We start from the raw sequence: 19287 nt of genomic DNA on the forward strand, positions 1-19287 counted from the left end.
TCATGGAAATGCTAGTGTGGAGAGGGGATTTTCAATCAACAAAGAATGTTTAATTGAAAATCAAAGCGAGTTGAGTCTAATTGCACTCAGGCAGGTACATGATAAAATTTCAGCTGTGGGTGGTATTGATAAGTTTCCAATTACAAAGAGGGTTGTCCATGCTGCCCGCAATGCTCATGGAGTATATGTTGAGTCTTTGAGGAATCAAGAAGAGGAAGAGAAGAAACAGAAGAAGAGAAATGCCATTAAGGATAAAGTTATTGAACTCGAGGCGAAGAAAATGAAGTTGTTGAATGATGTCAAGGAGAAACTGTCTGCAATTGATGATGGGATTATTGGTTTGAGGTCTTAAAACATTTAAGTGGATGTGATCTTAACTTCAGTTTGATTTTAGTGAACTGCAAATCTGTGATTTGAGGTTTTAAAACATTTCAGTAAAGTAATGTTCGTTCCAGTAATTTGTGTTTTAGTGGACTGTAAGTGTGTGTACTTTTGTGACTAGTATTAATCTTAAGGTTGGAAAGCGATAGGGATAGACATTCCTCTTCTCGTTCTATGCAGCAGTTGGTTACAGTGGAGTGGAAACACACAAGAGAATTGAAAATTAGGCAAGAAAGTGATTAAAATTAGACTATTTATCTTCGCTAGTGTTTTTTGTGATTCTTTTTTTTAATAATGATCCTCTAGTCCAAACTGCATTTCATTTGTAGCTTCTGTTTAAGCTTTGAAAAACAATGATATACCAATTTTAGATCTCTCTAGAAATTTTCTGGAAAACCAGGAAAATTTCTGGAAAAGTCAGGGAATTTTGAAATTCCAAATGAGTGGCCACCCTGATGCTGTTACGTTATTTATTTCAGAGGGAAATACTTTGATCAAATAATTCAGTGTTTAATTAGATTGAAGTATATTATTACAGAGAAATAAGATATGAATCATTTTTTTTTTCATTAGAAAGATATCAAGTAATGAAAAATAATGCCAAAATAAAGTTCATCTGTAAATAAAAGAACTAGAAGGATAGTAGGAAGGTAGAGAAATAGTTAATATTTTTGCATGCATCAATTAAATTTACGTATTCAAAATTATATATGAATAACGGTATGTTAAAAATTTAAATGTCACGGTAATCTTATAAATAAGAGTTAACTATTTCTTTTTCTTCTGAGGTAGTGCGAATATGTTCTGAATTCTAAAGATATTGGAGCTGCATTTTTTAAATTTTTATTTTACTATTTTGAATAACAAATAGTTGTCCATTGCGGTGAAGGGTGGCCTTTTCTTACAATACATTATATTTTTTTTCTGTTCTTCAGAGCATAGTATTCCATTGTATAAACCAAACTGTCCTATATTTTTTCAATGTCCTGCTGGGAGGCCTGATTTCGAGAAAACCGAATTCAAACATTATTACCTCTCAGATAGCTGTATCTAGCAGGTGATAGATGTCGTTACTGCACATGATAGAACATTGTAAACCACTATTTATCAGGCTTAAGATAATCACGGTAGTTAAACTATATATTTATCAAGTGCTACGTTACACTAAGCAAAAACTTGCAAATATGACACTTAGGGACGAAGTACATGCATAATACTAGTTGCTATAAGAAATTTGATGTACCCTTTACTAGATTATCGAAGATTAGAAACAGCTATTTAGTTTTAGGACCGAACCTGTTTAATAAACTAATAACCTCCATACAGCAGCTGCCGTTAAAGGTTTATAAAAGAAAGTTATATGATTGGTTAGTAGCAAATCCATTTTATTCGATTCAAGAGTTCAGTGAATGTGAAAAAACTGTGTCGTAATTTCCAGAGTCATTCTATTTAAAATATTATTAGGTTATTTATTATACTATTAATCAGCAACTAATTGTTTGTATATTATGAATACTCTTTTGTTTTATACAGACCTATATATGTATATGTATATCTCATTTGGACGTTGTCTATTGCTTGTAAAGCTCAATGATAGTAAAATATGCTTTTATATTCTATTTTCTATTGTACTACACTCTATGAAAAACAGTAAACAATCAGCCTTTTTGACTTATGAGCTAGATTGGATGTTTGGGAATTTCAGCTCTGTAGCTAAGATCATCATCAGCTGCTTTTATTATTATTATTATTATTTAAAAAAGCTAATTAAATAGACATTGGGTTCCGGTGAAGCATGTGAGAAGGAATATCATTGCAAGACTTCAAGTGACGCGGCACAATCAGAGGCATTCGCAAAATGTGTGCTCGAGATAATCATTGACAAGTACAAATGTGAGGACAATGTGGCCATGTCTCATCAAAAGAGGAAATAAGTGTCAGATGAAGAATTTGGAGATGAAAGAAGGCTACCCTCAACTCTCTAATCTAGTTGTCAGGCATCAAGACGCTCAAGCTGCGTTTTATATGTTCTCTGATCGTCTGGATGTCAAAAACGAAAGCAAGCCGTAGTTGACTATACGTGGTGTAATGACCCAAAAGGGATAAGACGAAAGAGATCCTGGTATACATACAGTCAAAAGGAGGTTTCAAGTTCTGTTTTATCAGAATTAGTGAGTGCTCTGGTAATGAAATTTTTTATAGATTAGACTCAGTTAACCATAAACTATGTTTAAAATTGGTCTAGATGTCTGCATGTGTACGATCTTACGTCAAACTTCGAAACCGATTTTCTCGTTAACTTATAAAAGGTTTTTATTTTTATTTTTAAATAAGATTTACTGTTAAACTGGTCATGAATGCCTATTTGGGAAACTAAGTGGATTGGCCATATTTTCTTTGCAAAACGTGAGGTTCCCGTGTAAGACTGAGTAACGTAGTGACTTAATGCTTTCTTGAAAAGCTAAAAGAACACTGATTTATCAGACGTAGATTTTATTATAGTGAAGTTGAATATTTTAACACAACTAGCAACAATGAAATCTTTGCAGGTTTGTGATTTAAAATTGTCTGAATTATTCTCCATATTAATAACCTGTGAAACGCACACCTGTAATATGCTAATAAAATATCCTAAAAAATAGTATATTGAAAATCAATCCTTTGTATACTAATTATGCTTGTTTATTTTTTCCAATAAATAAAATATGACTTCATCAGAGGAACTAATTTTATTATGCAAATTGATATATTAATTATATTGAGAACTGCTTTAACATTCTTCTTATTTCCTCTGTATGTTGTATTGGAATTTCATTGTAATGTGTGCCGTATTTTCAGCTTAGCACATGGCAGCGTGGAAAAGCTTCCAAGTTCCATTGTAAGAAAATGTAAGGATTTCGTAAAATGGTACATCAGGTAGAAAGAATAACACGTTACTTTCTTATATTATTTAGGTCGGATATCCTGTATATGCGTTTTCAAATATAATATCTTTCTATTCCAGATCTTTTCCCGTTATACAATATAAGTCTTCCATCTAACCGTTTCCGACCACCGGAAATGCCTGTAGTTGCATGGAATCCATGGACTGACCTTCGAGAACGGGAAGATATTGCAGCACTGAACTTAACCTTTCCTTTTGAAAGTATGCCAGGTGCGTGCCTTTCAATATAGTACTTTAATTAAGTTCTCAGTAGTATAATTACATGATGTAAGTGGAAGAATGTCATAGTTTATGGACAATGCTGACAAATTTTGTTAATATGCTCAAGTTCGCAAGCGCTTCTTTCGTCCATTACTGATGAGAAAAGCTGATCTTAAGAAAGAAATATTATTTGGACCAAGACAACACAAGCATTCTGAACACAAGAAGTATCTCTGTATTGTCATGCAATAAGTTAATATTCAAGAAATGTCTTAGAAAGTTTGAAAAAGGCTGTCATTTACTTCATTGATTGTGTACTTCTGTTGTATTATCCAACCAATTTCTGATCAGTGGAAATGAAGATTGTCATTGCAGTATGGCACATGATTTATTGTTGCATTAAGTTGAAATAGTTTCAAGTGTGTTTATGTGGACGGAATTTTGTACTTTTTTCCTAAGGAAAAGGACAGACATTTATAGACGATTCCCATGTAGCCTTCCAAGAAACATGAAATTGTGGAGATCAGACTGAGAGTGAATTCGTTCCTTAGCAGTCAGATACTGTATCAAATTCGTTCATTCCATGGAGAATTTGCTGTTCAAGGTGTAGTTGCACTATCCCAAGAACCAGCATAGAAATAGCTAATATCTTAAGTCAGCACTTTGTCTCTGTTTTTGACTCCGCACATTATTCTGTGAAGTACAAGGGTTGTTCAAGGTTGACCGAAATTTTATTTCTTCTGAGGAAGCAGATAGTACAAGAAGCACCAAAATTTGTCAGCTTTTCAAAGTATTCTCCGTGCGCGTCGAGGCACCGTTGCCATCGTTGTGGCAGCTCCCTAATTCCTTTGGCGTAGAAAGAACTTGGTTGTTGTTGTAGCCATTGGAGGACACCGTTCCGCAGTGCTTCATCTGTCGTGAATTTCTTCCCTCCCAGATGGTCTTTAAGGGGTGCAAACAAATGATAATCACTGGGGGCTAAATCTGGACTGTAGGGGGATGGGGCAGAATTTCCCAGCGCATTTCGGCCAGAGTTGTTGTCACATTGGCCATGTGAGGGCGGGCATTGTCATGGAGAAGAATGACATTTCCAGACAACGTCCCAGGTCTTTTCTTGCGAATGGACTTTCGTACAGCAGCACTCAACAACGTAAAGTAATAAAGGATTTTAATTGTGCTCCTTTTGTCCAGAAAATCCACATGGATAACACTCTTCATGTCCCAGAAGACACTTGCCGTCCTTCGCGAAACTGTTCACACCATTAGTACACTCTTGTCCGTGACATCGTTTGTTCCCCATACTGTGCTTGTAATCTTCTGTAAGTCTCAGTTGGTTTAACTTTCTCCTTCACAAGAAATTTGATTACACACCGCTGCTCCACAGCTACAGACACACTGCTTGCTGCCATGTTCGCTGCAACTGCTGCGCATGCGCCAAATACGTCATGCCGGGCGTTAGTTACTCGGGAAGGAATACATTACGTCACCTTCAAGTTTCATCATGATCCGGCTATTCATCGATTATTTACGTACGAAAATCCCGGTCAACCTTGAACGACCCTTGTATATTCGTTCTCGCATTGATGAATGCATGCTGAGGAGAAAATATTGTCTTTCGAACCACTAATAATCAAAACTGTGATATTCCTTTCATGCCTTTCGAGTTCCAACTGTGCGTTACATGAGAGTACAATAATGGTTCAGAGCTTGGTCATATATATCTTACAACGTGCTACACAATATCCCTTGCGACATCAACTTGTCTTGTAGGTATTTAATAGTTCAAAAAACGGTATCTTTTGTAGGAGTTGGAACAATATTTTAATTCGTCCATAGCTCTGATGAATGTTGATACGTAAATATAAAATAATGATAATAATAATAATAATAATAGAATTATTACATCGTGGAAAATATTATTTCATGAGAAAGAGTTTTTTTCTTCTATTTCATATGTGAAACTCCTTAGAAGAATAGAGTAGGTAATGAATCATATTCCAAGAAATAGCGATACGAGTGGGAACGCCGAGGTATTTTTAAGCGGTGGTTGAGATCGCTAACATAACTCCAGAAAAGCTTTGCGTGCCGTAAATGCAATGCAGCGATAGCCACAAAATGGAGTTTTATTGTATTATAATACACAAAGGGTTCATCACCAATCATGCTGATGTCTAGTAGTGTCTTCAAATTCCTTCTGCATGATTTGTTTTATATAGGCTATATGTTCGTAATTTTCGAAAACAATAGAAATATGTATTTACAAAAAAAGAAAAGAATTGTATAAAATTATTTGTTTAAAATATTTGATATAAACCTGAGAATAAAAATAAAAATTACAGCAAAAAAAAAAAAAAAAAAAAAGCGTTATATAACAAGGGCATAAACCACCTCTTCCCTTTATACTTCGTAACGCAAGGCCGAACCCCACCCTCTCCCATGCCCGGTTACGTAGTATGTGAACGACCCTTTGGCCGAGGGAGCTACTCATGTTTTTGTTCGTAATATTCTTATTTGTAGCAGTTCAATGATTTTATTACTATCTTATGTTACTTATTATAATATCAGACTTGATCTCGGTAGTTTCTGCGATAATAATTTCTCTTTTTTTAATTTCAGATAATTATACACGTCTTATTAAACAAAGCTATTACGCTGCTGTTACATATATGGACAACCTGGTCGGACAGTTGCTGCATGCATTAGAGCAATCAGGATTTTTCAATGAGACAATCGTTCTTTTGGTTGGGGACCATGGTAAGTCCTATAAAGTATAGGGTATATCAAAAGTCCTGGGCTATAAGCAAACTCAGTTATGTGTAGAGATAAGAAAAATTGAAAGAGAGGGAAGTTGTTGGAAATAATATTTTTCGATCTAAAATGACAGAATTTTTCCAATCGCATCAGCGTTTTGAACTCCACACTGGCAAGGCGCCCTATGTTAAATTAAAAAGGAACATTGCAAGTTTAGTAACCCTTACCAAGTAGAGCTAGGACCAATAAGTGGTAATGAGTTTTTTATGCTAATTAACTTTGAGACAGGCTTAATTCCGAGTCGAGACAAAGGATAGCTTGAAGATAAAAGCTTTTAGAGGGATGTCCGCCATTTATGAGTGTTTTTATGTTATTTATTGCGTAGAAAATATGTGTTCAATGACAGTTTATGGCCGTGAAAGTTAAAATTCGTAGAAAATACAATTTGACTGAAGGTTATCTTGAAAATAAAACTTTATTGTTGTGTTTTGGTACGTTGTTCATCATTTATTATTGAGTTTTTTTGTAATAGAACACTTGAATTCTTAGAAATGATGCCTGGAGCAGTCTATGATTTGATGGAAGCCCAAGTTGAAAATAACCTTTATTATTGGCTATATACAAATTCTTTGAAGATTTACCCATCTTTGTTGTAGGATACACTTGTGCCCCTGTGTTGGTATTTATGATGAGATATTGTCCTTCACCCGAAAGGAGCCGTGAAAAAATTAGGATTGACCGTTAGATACGTCACAACTACCATCAGATTTAATTACAGAGGGGCCTTCACATAAATACCAGAGTGGCCCTCAAAAAGATTTTTGAAATATTTGGAATACAATTTAGTTACCGTTAAAAAAGAAAATGTTAGGGATTATTGTCTACTTTTTAGAGAGCTTTGTGGAGATTGCATTTTAGGAATGTGAATGTCCTTCAAGAATTTTTTTTACTCCCTTACAGAGAAAAAAGAAAACAAATCCCAAGTTGACATTGAACTTTGAAAAGCTTTATGTATTGTCCCCTTTTTACGTAACAGTTAGGCTGTTGTTTTGTTACATGAATTTGTTTTCCTCGAGTTTTGTAAAGATTGTATTGAAACGAAACTTAAAAACATTCTTTCTTTTATTGCTTAAGACCGCCGGAAAGAACGAGATCCTCGCCGAATCCCATATTGAACGCAAGGGTGGAGAGGTGAACTGAGTTGCCCAAACTTGTTTTGGTGGGAAGACGGGGTTTATAAAATTGTTATTGTGAATGAATGAATATTGACTCCTATGATTAAAAAACGTATATGTGACATGTAATGTCCATGATGTATGATGAAATCATTTGTTGATTTGTAAATATTGTGCCGTATGGTTATATCAGTTAGCTTAACTTATAACAGTGTACTCGGTGCTAACAATCCCCTTATGATAAATAAAATGTTGGAATGAAGAAAGTGAGAGGAAAACTCACAAGCAAAGTGTTTGCTTACTACAAATTTACTTGATTGGAAATCGAACCAAGATATCCCAAGCAGTGAAGATGTGGACTGTAGCAGCAATGCACTAAATACTTAGAAAATGTTTAAATAATTCGTGCGAACTAGTATTTCCCAACTAACAGAGAACAAAACTTTTTCACTGTGGTACTAACCCTTAGAAATTGAGAGGAATCTTTACTGAGATAATATTGATTGACACTTGTTTATCTTGAGTTTAGTAAAATGGTTTTGACGAGGAAATAAACCAAGAACCTCATATACTAGAGACCTCTTTACCACTGAGACTTTATAAAATCATTAAGTTTATTGTCAGAGAATTATTCCTGTTAGACTAATTTATATGAGTCCATTTTTTGTGGTAATATTCCCTTTATGAAAAAATAAAATAGTGGAATAAAGAAGTGGGAGGAAACGGGGAACTTCAAGAAGACTTACGAACTTGATGCTGATTAGAACAATTTATAGAATATACTTTTTGTTGTAAGAACACTAAAAAAATGATTTGACTAAGCTTTGCATGAGAAAATCCACCAGCAGTGGTATGTGTTCTACCATTGAACTAGCTTGTATCATTATTAATTATATTAATTGGTTGCGCACGAGCCGATTGGTACAGAATTTTTTGTAACTAGATTTGAGTTGTGTTGATTGTAGATTAGTGTGTCTTTTAGCAGTGCGGCTATATGAGACGTGGACTTATTGATTAACGTAGAATCCGAACTATATACCTCCGCCAGGAATCGAGTTGAGTTGAGTTGATTTTGAGTTTAACGTTTCGTTTAGCAGCGAGGCTATATGAGATGTGAACCTGCTGATTAACGTGGAATCCGAGCCACATGAGCTCCCGCCGGGAATCGAACTGTTTCCCACGCCAAAGGCACCCGCCGGGAATCGAATTGGAAACCTTACATACACTATTGAAAATGAAACTTAGGACCACATGTATTAAAGGCAAGCGTGATGTTATCAAATAATTATTACTCTTGTAATTCTGTAACACGTAATGCTTCTACAAGAAGAGTACGGAGTAAAATTGTGCGACATACGCTAAAATACATATACAGACTTTCTTAAGACCGGCTAAACTAAAACAGTTGCTACATGAAATGAATTTTTGCAGTTTAAGGTCCCTTGAGTATACTTTGTAAACTAGGTTTTAATTATTGATAAGATGTAAGGAAAAATAAATGTTGAATGCATGGACATGTATGACATGTGTACAGTAAATGCAATACATTGTGTTATGAAATTGATTAAAAATACATACTTGGTGAGGCTCTTGGAACATAATTAATTGCCTTACTTTAAAGAAACTTAGTTACACATATACTAATTATATAATGAGAAAAAAAAATACAGAATCTATAAAATCCGGTGGCAAACTTTTGGGCGTCTTAATGCAGTGTGAAGGACACGGTTTCTTTTCCGTTGGAGTAAGAGAAAAGGTGTAATTGCTTCTTTTTTTCTTTTTCTTTTTTTAAAATGTTTGCAACCATCCCGTTATTGCTATCAGGGGTTATCGACCATCGAATTCCAGAGAAAAAATGGTTGTACAATATTTTTAGAGGAACCTTTTTTATTATTGTATGGAATTTGAGAAAGTTGGTGTGGCTTTTTCTGATCAATATAAAAACTAAATTTTGAAGATCACTTTCATTTCAAGCTTTAAATTACTTGAATACAGTGTGATTCTTGTCCTTCTTTCAACGTTTTTTTTTTCACCGGCGCTACTTCATCTGTTCTTATATTTAAAAAGGTAAGTGGACTTCTGTTTTCTTAAATATATTCAGATAAAAATTCATTTTCATTAATTGATTATAAGATATGAAACATTTTTAACATTATTATTATTGGAAAATTATCTTAGAGTAATTCTTTTTGATTGTATGAATTCATTTGGAAATCATTAACTTCTTTTGTTTCATATCACATTTCTTTTACCGAATACATGCAAGCTGACTTATAGTATCCTGAAAACATGAAATTTTGAGAAAGAATTGGATTTTTGTTCTTAATTCCTTAGACTTATCTCATTGAAATGAAAAATTTCTTCATTTTTCGGAAAGGAATAATTTTATAATAAATACTCATTTGATTTTTTTTCTTACCTCTGATTATTTTTTGTAATAGGAAAACTTTTAAATATAATAATTCATTTTTTCTTTCTTTCTTTCTTTTTAGATTACACCATTTCCAGGACTACGGACTACGTTCCAGTAAGAATTATCAGGTAAGAAAAAATAATATATTTCTTATTATCATTATATAATATGTAATGTTGAAGACATACGAGTGTTTATTTTTCATGGAAGACCACAGAATGAAAACAATATTATTATTTGGTTATTAACCGTGTCTAGAATGAATATATATATTGCTTTTAAAGTTTATTTGAAAACAAGCATTCATCATTATCATAGGTATTTTACCTTTATTGGTAGGGCACAGCTGAGAAGCTTCCATGCTACACGGTCCTCCGCTAACCTTTTTGTTTTCGCGTACGACCTTTCTGTTTAATATTATCCATTAATTGTAGTCTCATTAACCCTTTGCCTCTCTTTCCTGTTATCATACCCTCTAGGACATCTCTTATGATAGATTCTCTTCTTAGGCAATGTCACAACCAATTTCTCTTCCTCTTCCTAATAATGTCTAAAAGTGTTCTTTTTTCTCACTAACCATTCAGACACTCTCTCAATCGATTTCCGCTCTACCCAACTAATTCTTACTATTTTTCTCCACACCCACATTTTGAAGGCTTCCACTTGATTTTCGTCACCTTTACGTAATATTCACGAAAGAAGCATTAGGAGAACGTAAATTACAAACAGTAGACACCAAATACATGTTTTTACCTACGAACTGAAATCAGTGCCGAGCTTTTCACGTATTAGTTGAATTGATATTTTATATTTGGACTGATCGGAAGACAAATGGTGTATTATTAAATCATGTTTTATATACAAAGTTTTGAACGCATTTATAAAAAAATTATTGAGTTATCGAGTTAATAGCCTTTTCACAACTAAGCTATATGAGACGGGGACCTCAAGTGAAATATAACTTTTTGTCGTGAACCATGTTAGGAGTTATTATGTTAACGACAAGTACATGATTTGATTATTAAAAATTTTAATGGTTTTTGTGCAATAACTATGGTATATGAGACGGAGTCCTAGTGATTAACGTCGAATCTGAACTACATGGCTTTGCCGAGAATTGAACCCCGCTCTCCCTCGGCAACGGGGTGCACGATAACTAAGAAGTTACGAGGAAACTATATGAAATGTAGTGTTTTACAGAGGATTAAGATCGAGTTTTGAATTATTATTACTATAGGTCGGAATTACATTTATTTATTTTGATGCGTTTGAACAATATTGTCCTTCAGTGAGCGTACTATTTGTGGAAAGATACAAAGTGATATTTGTGTGTATGTTGGACCAACATTTGAGCATTTATTTGTTGTGAATGAAAGAAATCTTTATATTATTATCGTTATTATTATTATTTTCTGAAAATGGTAGATGTTAGATCCTGTATCTGATTACTAGGTTGTTTGAACAAAATAAATCATAATATTTAGTGAATATATCAGAAAGACTAAAGAATCATTCATGGTAGATTAATCGATTTTTCTTTTTTATATTTGGTCTTCCTGTTGGTGTTTTTCCATATGTTGACAAAATAATTTAATTAGATTGTTGAATAGAGTTGAACGGTATTCACCAGGTTATGCCATATGCTGCTGATGTAAATTTAATAGGGGATGATAGGAAAACAGTAGAAATAAATGCAGAGATCTTATGAAATGCTTGCAGGGACATGGCTTTAGAAATAAATGCAGAGAAAAGTAAATACACGGAAGTGCGTCGGGACCGTAATACTGCATTTTATGGAGGCGTTAAAATATTAAATTATACTTTTGATAAAATGGATACTTTCAAATATTTAGGATCAATATTAACAGACGAAAATCATATTCACGCAGAAATTAAATGTCGACTAAAAGCAGGGAATTCGTGTTACTATTCGGTTCAAAATCTCTTGTCGTCGCGAATTCTGTCGAGGAATTTGAAGCTTAAAATATATAAAACGATAATCATGCCTGTTGTTCTGTATGGTTGCAAAACATGCTCGCTTACTCTGAGGAAAGAACATAGACTAAAAGTATTTCAGTACAAGATCCTGAGACGAATATTCGGACCCAAGAGGAAGGGGAATGGTGGAAACTTCATAACGTAATTTATTAGATTGTTTATTAAACATGGTTAGGGTCGTCAAGTCTAGGAGGGCGTATGTTATGTAATATAGTTGTAATAAAAAGAGGAAAACGGCCATCAGGAAGACCTAGGCGTAGATGAGAGGATGGATCTCGCAGAGATAGGAATATAAAGTAGAAATTGGATGCAATTATCTAAAGATAGAAGTCAGTGGAGAGCTTTTGTGAACGTGGCCTCCGGGTTTCATAGGCCATAGAGTTAGTTAGTTAGTTACCTGAATAAAACGATACTTATTAACGATAATAAGAAAAACTTTTAAGAATATTATTTCACACTTTTTTTCTAAAATAGAACTGATTGCTAAACAGATTTGGATTGCTTGTTGTTTTATAATATGATATCGTATTCTTAATTTGATCGAATGATTTACATATTTTTTCATAAGTAATTATTTCCCAAACATTTTAGTAATGTTATTGGAAAAATGAAATCTTTAGTTTCGCACCATTATATTAGATTAAATTATAATGAAAGTAGAAAGGGTTCCCCACGAGAAAATGTAGAAGCATGATGTTTGCGGAAGATCTAAACTGACAACATAAATCAAGTAACCCTTGCATCAGAAACGAAGGCGTTACCATTGATTTTTCGCGTCACCCTTATTCATATTATTATTCTTATTGAATTAGAAATATAGTTTGAAATATAAACAGTGGTTAAATCCGTTTACAGAAGATAAGATTTTCTCGAATTTTTTACCATCTAAGATTATGTTATACCGTTACGTCTCATGACATGTACACAATTCAATGAAAGGGTATCTTGACATATGTTGCCTAGCCTGAAAAAAGAAAAGCTTTCATGCTTTTGATTGAATGATTTGACAGTATATATCATAGAAAAGTGTATATATCTTTTCATGTAGGTATAGAAAAGAATTCCGAAATTAGGATATAGAGTTGGACATCTAAACTTATTGTCCCCTTGAGGGATGACATCTTTCGGAGAGAGAATAATCCGTGAAAGAAAATGTTCGTTTAATCCCTACATGTTAGGCAGTCCAATATGATTTAGTGTAGTGTTGTATAATCCCTACATGTTAGGCAACCCAATATGATTCACTGTACTGTTGGGTTATCTAATCTGAACTTTAACTGAGTTTTACGTCTGATGGTTATACCGCTACGCTAAAGAAGACGATAATTGTTGACCCATTACTTTACAAAAAAGAAACCACTTAAAAGTATATAGAACCCCAACAAAAGCCAAGCACACGGTGTTTGTCCACCACAATTTGTAAAAAAATAAATCCAAACTTAATGTTTGTAATGAAAATGTTGAAATAATTCGCGGGCGCTAAGATTAAACCGGGACCCCAAGCACCAGAGGTGAACGCTGTATCACTGAATCACCAAAACCCCCCAAAATCATTTGAATTCAGTAAATTTTAATTATTATTCTAAAATATAATAAAACACTTAAAATAACCTGTGGGATAAGGAAAAAATGTGCTTGTTTTTCATAAAGAAATAATTTGATTGTCTTGTGCAACTGTCTTGATTATTTTGTTAAGGTATAATTATATGTGAATTAATGTATATTTTATTCCAAAGACCGATAAGAATGATACGTTAGATAATTAAGGCAACGGTCCGTACGATACCTTCATATTACAAGACCGATATATGAAATTAAAATTACATAGACTTTTAATTTGTAGAACTGATGTTTAGTCTTGAAATTTTTGTTGACTTAAAAGATCAAAAAATTAATAGTATTAGAGAGTATGGTATTGCTAAAAAATGATAGGATATAAGAAAGAAAGGAAAAGTATCGTTTCATTTTAATATATGAATATGTCTTAAAATCTGTACATTATCATAATAGAGAAATCTTCATAATTTATAGGATAAAATAATTGTCCAAACATAATTAAAATCAAATATTTTGATATGTAAACTTATTAATATTTGAACAAATAGTAAAAAATTCCGTTTCTTTATTATTATTTCAGATTATGGATTCCGAAATAACTTGTGAGCATACTACATGTGCTGTTCAATATTGTGAAAAGAAGATTAGATTGAGGGGGATTAAGCAATTTTATTTTTTATCGGACATTTGTCCAAACAATAAAAAGAATTTAAAATCCCATTCATGCAGTTCATGTGTGAATTCAATGTTTTTGGACATTTACACCAAAGAAAAAAAGAGACAAGAAATTCTAGGCTTACCTTGGGGTTTAGAAGGAAAATGGAAAAGAAGAGAAATAATGCGCACTATAGAAGAGCAGGAGAAGAGCAGGAAGAACATGGAAGAGCAGGAGAAGAGCAAGAAGAAGAAAGAAGAGGTGTTAGATAATAAAGTTGAAGTCATTTTAGGGATATAATACAGAAAAAAAAACTGTACACAATGAAAAGACAAAAGTAAAAATCTGAACATAGAAATCATCATATTGTAAATAGTAAAAATAAAGTGATATCTAATTTAAATCTAATTATATTGAAAATTTGATGTTTTATTTCAAGAAAATGTGAATCGTTCTTTTCCCATTTTAATGTGTGAGAGTTATTTTAAAATATTGTTTTCAGCAAAAAGACTTTTTGAGACATGAACCTGCAACTTATTATCTGATTTCAATCAGCTCAATTTAATTTGTTTTTTTTTTATTTTGTAAAATTTCAAACCTATTTGAGACATGGATCTACAGAATAAGTTGATATCCGAACCATATAAACAAATCAAACTCACATTTATCTTTGTCAATTGTGGATATGAAGATCTATTATTATTATTATTATTATTATTATTATTATTATTATTATTATTATTATTATTATTATTATATTGATTTGTAACCGTATGAGACTTGTACGGTTATTGAAGCTGCTAAGATGACTAAAAATGTAATGGAAAAACAAATCCTGAAATTGGTGGTGAGTAAATTAACTGAAAAATATTCTTTGTTTACATTTGCTAACATGGAAAGATTCAGAAACGTTTCCCCATTTATAATTTTTAAGGTGAAGACCACTTCACACACACACACACACACACTCATAACCACTTGAGAAAAACAAGTTTTAGTTGAATACGGTAACCTCTCGTTCACTCCTCTGCCTTTTCCCCCTCTTGAGCGGGGTTTCCACTGTTTGGGTATTTTTCTAAGAAAAGAGGTTCTGGTTTTGGGACGTGGGATTCTTTCGAAGAAAGCGAAAGTGGTGGGAATAGCCTTTTAAGTATAAAATACTAGTAGGAAGGAAGGAACGAATTCTGAATGACTGTAAGATTTGAAGGTTATCTTTTGCTATGAATTGTCTGCGCTTTCCATTGTATTTTTGTTCTTATAATATCATAGCAGAAAAGTCTAACAGGCTCTTTCAGATTTATGTTGCTATTAGAAATGAAGAATAAAAGTATTTAGTTGAACTTGAAATATACAAATCACACGGTGTCCTGTAACACTTGACCCAATATTAAAAATCTTATGTGACTCTTTCGTTTTGAGATTGATTTGCGAAAATTGGAATCGAATTGGATTAAGATTACAATTTAGATTTTTGGTCTTTTAACATCTAAGACCATTTACCACTTCACGTTTGAGGGATAATGTTGTTCAACGAGCACACAATCCGGGAAACGATCTGAAAACTATAAGTTAGGTATCACCAAGGCATTTAACTGGTGTGGATGAGGAAAATCCAAGAAAAATTCATTCAAGATGGGTGGACTTAAAAGTATTGTACACTTTTTTGACCGAGTGCCTCCCACTGGGACTGCTTGCACCAAACTGGAATCGAATCACTGTGTCGAACTACATGAATATTTCATGTCAGTCTATTTTTCTCTTTCTATATTAATTAAGTAAAATATGGTCGTTATTCCACATGCTTGAGCAATAAATATTCTTTGGATCGGTATAGAATTTTAGTTAAAGTATCATGGAGAAGTCCATTGAAATGAATTAGTGCTATAGCTTGTGATTCATTAAAATTTATAGAGAATCATGTGCTGGTTTTTGAAAAATAGTATCTTCAATCAATCGATCCAAAGCAAATGATTGATCAATGATTAAATTACTTACATTATGATATTCTTTGTAAAATACGAACCTTTTAACGTCATTTAAAAAATGTGGTTGCAAAGAAGAATGATGATTTCTGAAACAACACAAAATCTTTTAATGGTGCTTGTAGAACGAAAAAGTTGAGAAAATTTGACACCTTGAGAGAGTGTATATTACAGAATGTATATTACAGATAAAACACAATTTGAATAAAAAGTATTAGTTAGGATTGAAACTGATGAGTTTGAGTATTGAAACTGAAGAGTTTGAAGGATAATGTTCTTTAGGGAGTACATTATCGGTGAAAAGGAATAAGGAGGAGTACAAGCTATAAGTAAGGTACCATCCCGGCATTTGCTTCAAATGAATAAATAAAGAAGAAAAAACCTGGAAAACTTCATTCAAGCTTTTACAAATTTTGACAGAGCAAAACCGTAAGCGGGGGTGCAACATAAGCAAAAACGTTAACGAATATACTACGTGGATTACTGTAGTATTAATTCAAGAAATATACCCAGTAGCTTAGCAATTCTTTAGGAATAAAATACCAAAAACCTTATTATTTTTAGATTCCGTTTACCAGACATTGTTAGGGTCATAATAAAAAAGAGGAAAACAACCGTTAGGAAGACCTAGGGAAGATGTATCTTGCAGAAATAGGCATACAAAGTAGAACCAGTTGTGTATGGATAGGAATCATTCAGGAACTTTTGTGATTGATGCAATGAATTTTGGGGGGATTGTTTGTATTATTCGGGCTAAAATATAATGAGTAAGAACATATAGAAGTAAAATACACTTCCACTGAGTGACTGTTATAAAAATTAAATGAGTAAGGTACCTTGTAGTATAAGAAATCAGTCTATCACTGACTTAATTTGATGGAGAGACCTCAAGTATCATAAGGAAACACTGTACCACTAAGCCGTCATGGGTATTAAAAATGAACACGTTGAAGATTAATGATGAAGTCGCAAGTTGTATAAGGAATCAGTTTATTACTAAATCAGTACATTCAAAATTCAATCAGGGACCTCAATTAGTGCAAGGAAGTACTGTATCATTGAGTCATCATGTATCATAAGTAAGCATTCTACCACTATTTCTTCATGAAGGAGATTAAATGAGACATTCTCCATAAAAAATAAGTCTATCACTGAAGTCTGCATGGTGAAAAGAACACATGTACCATAAGGAAACAGTATAGCCCTAAATCAATCTAATGAAAAGACCAGAAGAAGTAGATGCAATCTAAAAACATGAAACTTGACTTACTATTCACTTCAAAATCTCTTGGTGAAGAATGTCAAGCTTAAGAGCCGGCGGGAGTCAAGTGACCTTGACAAATCGGGGATAGAGTTTCTCCTTGCAGTTCAAAGTGTTTCCTTATTTTGGCAACAGATGGGGTTGTCGCTGAAATGCCGTCAAAGCAAATGCACCCGTCCTTTTCCTTCGTTTTCCCCTGCATGTGGTCAAAGTTGGACAGCGTAGGAGGGGGATGGTTACGGCTGTAAATGGGACAGAAGAGTGAAATTCTTTTCTTTTGGCTAAAAGAGAAACAGAACTGAAGAAACAAATAAATAAGAGGGACCAACATGATATCAGCCGTCAGCTCCCTGTCAGAGAGCCACTCAAATATCTACAACGGTCACAAACATACCATAGAGAACTAAAGCACTTGTCGCCTGTCTCTTTCTCAAAGGATTCTACCTATGGTAAATAACAGAATAGTGCGGGAAGAATCTGATATAAAAGAAGAACCATGCCAATATTAAAAAAAAAACACGGGAGAGTCGATATTCTAATTTATTTAGGGCCTTCGTAGTTTAAAAAAAAAAGGAATTGAAAGGCAGAAAACCCAGACAAAGATTTGAAATGTATTGACAATGTGAATCATTTTTTTAGTGGAATCCATTTCCTTATTTTCTTTTCAAAATATGACCACCAGATTTACCCTCTCTCTCGCCTTCACATTCGAATAGTCCTGGGTTCGATACCAGTTGCTGACCATCCTGAGTTTTTCCTATTATAACAGGAAAAAGCCGCAATGTTACATTCAGCCTTGGGGGCCGGCTTAGAAGGACAGGAGGGAGCACATGCCCTGCTTGATGTTGGTTTTTATTGGGGGAAATAGACCACTTCATTAACAATAGAATTAAAAGGTGTGTCACTCATGTCCAAAATTATTGTCGCATGTCTATAAATATGTTATTGTAGGAATATAATTTGATAACGAATTCACCCGGTATTTCTTATAATGTTAGTATGCGTACAATCGGCAAAGACATGTATGTGGCAAATTTCATGTCAAAAGAGCAGTAAATAAGAACAATAAAACGAAAACAAAACTTTCGTGTCCATTTAGCAACATTTTATTTTACTCATTCTAATCTTCGTATTTATAATTACTGTATTTTCCTATGAAATTTACCACATATATTTCCCGATTGTACACATAGTATCAGTATTAAAAGTCTACTGCAAAATCATTATTACATGATATTTTTACAAGAAGACAGTTATAGAAATGCGACAATCATTTTGGACATGAGTGTACAAGGATGTAACAGGTGTTTGTTTCAAACATTAAATAAGTGTTCGTATAAATTGAACTTATTTCCTGACGTCATAGAACTAAGAACTGTTGCAGAGCGATGTAAGTCCGGTGACAATACAATATTCCATTCTTACTTTCATACTTTGCAATATATCTATTTATTTTAAAAGCAAATTTTAATGTTTTTATTTTCAACTTCCTTATCCTAAAATAAATACTAGCCTTTAACCAGCCCTGGTATCCCTGGTTGCATATCACTTTAGGATTTGGAAAAAGTGTCCAACGAATTAAAAAAAAAAATGATAAGACACCTTTGAAAGACATTCTTTTGTTAATAAATTCCCACTAAAAAGTTAAAAATAATTTTGTTTATGCAAGGCTAAATAAAAAGAATGGAGTGCGTTATTTTAAGAATTTATAAAGTAACTGTAAGCCTATATGAGAGCGCATCCCTTTTTTTAGTCACGCATAAACATTTTTTTTAAACTTTTAAGTGCGACTTGATTAATGAAAGAATATCTTTAAAATGTTTATTATTATCTTTTTTTATTATTGTTAATGTTTGCGTCCTTGGCATAGGGTGTTTATTTTGGTAAGGTACCGTATGGTACGTTTCTATACTACTAGGGTATATTAAAATTTAGTTTCCTATGCGTTACTACATACATTAAAAAACAT

General features: G+C 33.2%; 1 protein-coding gene across 4 annotated transcripts in view; it reads left to right on the forward strand.

Annotated features, from left to right (window-relative positions):
* The window catches only part of Ids (iduronate 2-sulfatase), a 116490-nt gene that overhangs the window by 49510 nt on the left and 47693 nt on the right, over positions 1–19287 (forward strand). For 3 of the 4 annotated variants that reach the window (XM_081752169.1, XM_081752168.1, XM_081752167.1), the window contains exons 5-6: positions 3386–3535; positions 6143–6280. In XM_081752169.1, the coding sequence (XP_081608295.1) occupies positions 3386–3535; positions 6143–6280 (288 nt within the window). Of the gene's footprint in view, positions 1–3385; positions 3536–6142; positions 6281–9944; positions 9994–14000; positions 14453–19287 lie in introns of those variants that run through there. The other variant, XM_081752170.1, reaches the window with a different exon arrangement.

The sequence above is a fragment of the Thermobia domestica genome, chromosome 3 (assembly GCF_964235325.1).
Source record: "Thermobia domestica chromosome 3, izTheDome1.hap1.1, whole genome shotgun sequence".
Lineage (NCBI taxonomy): Eukaryota > Metazoa > Arthropoda > Insecta > Zygentoma > Lepismatidae > Thermobia > Thermobia domestica.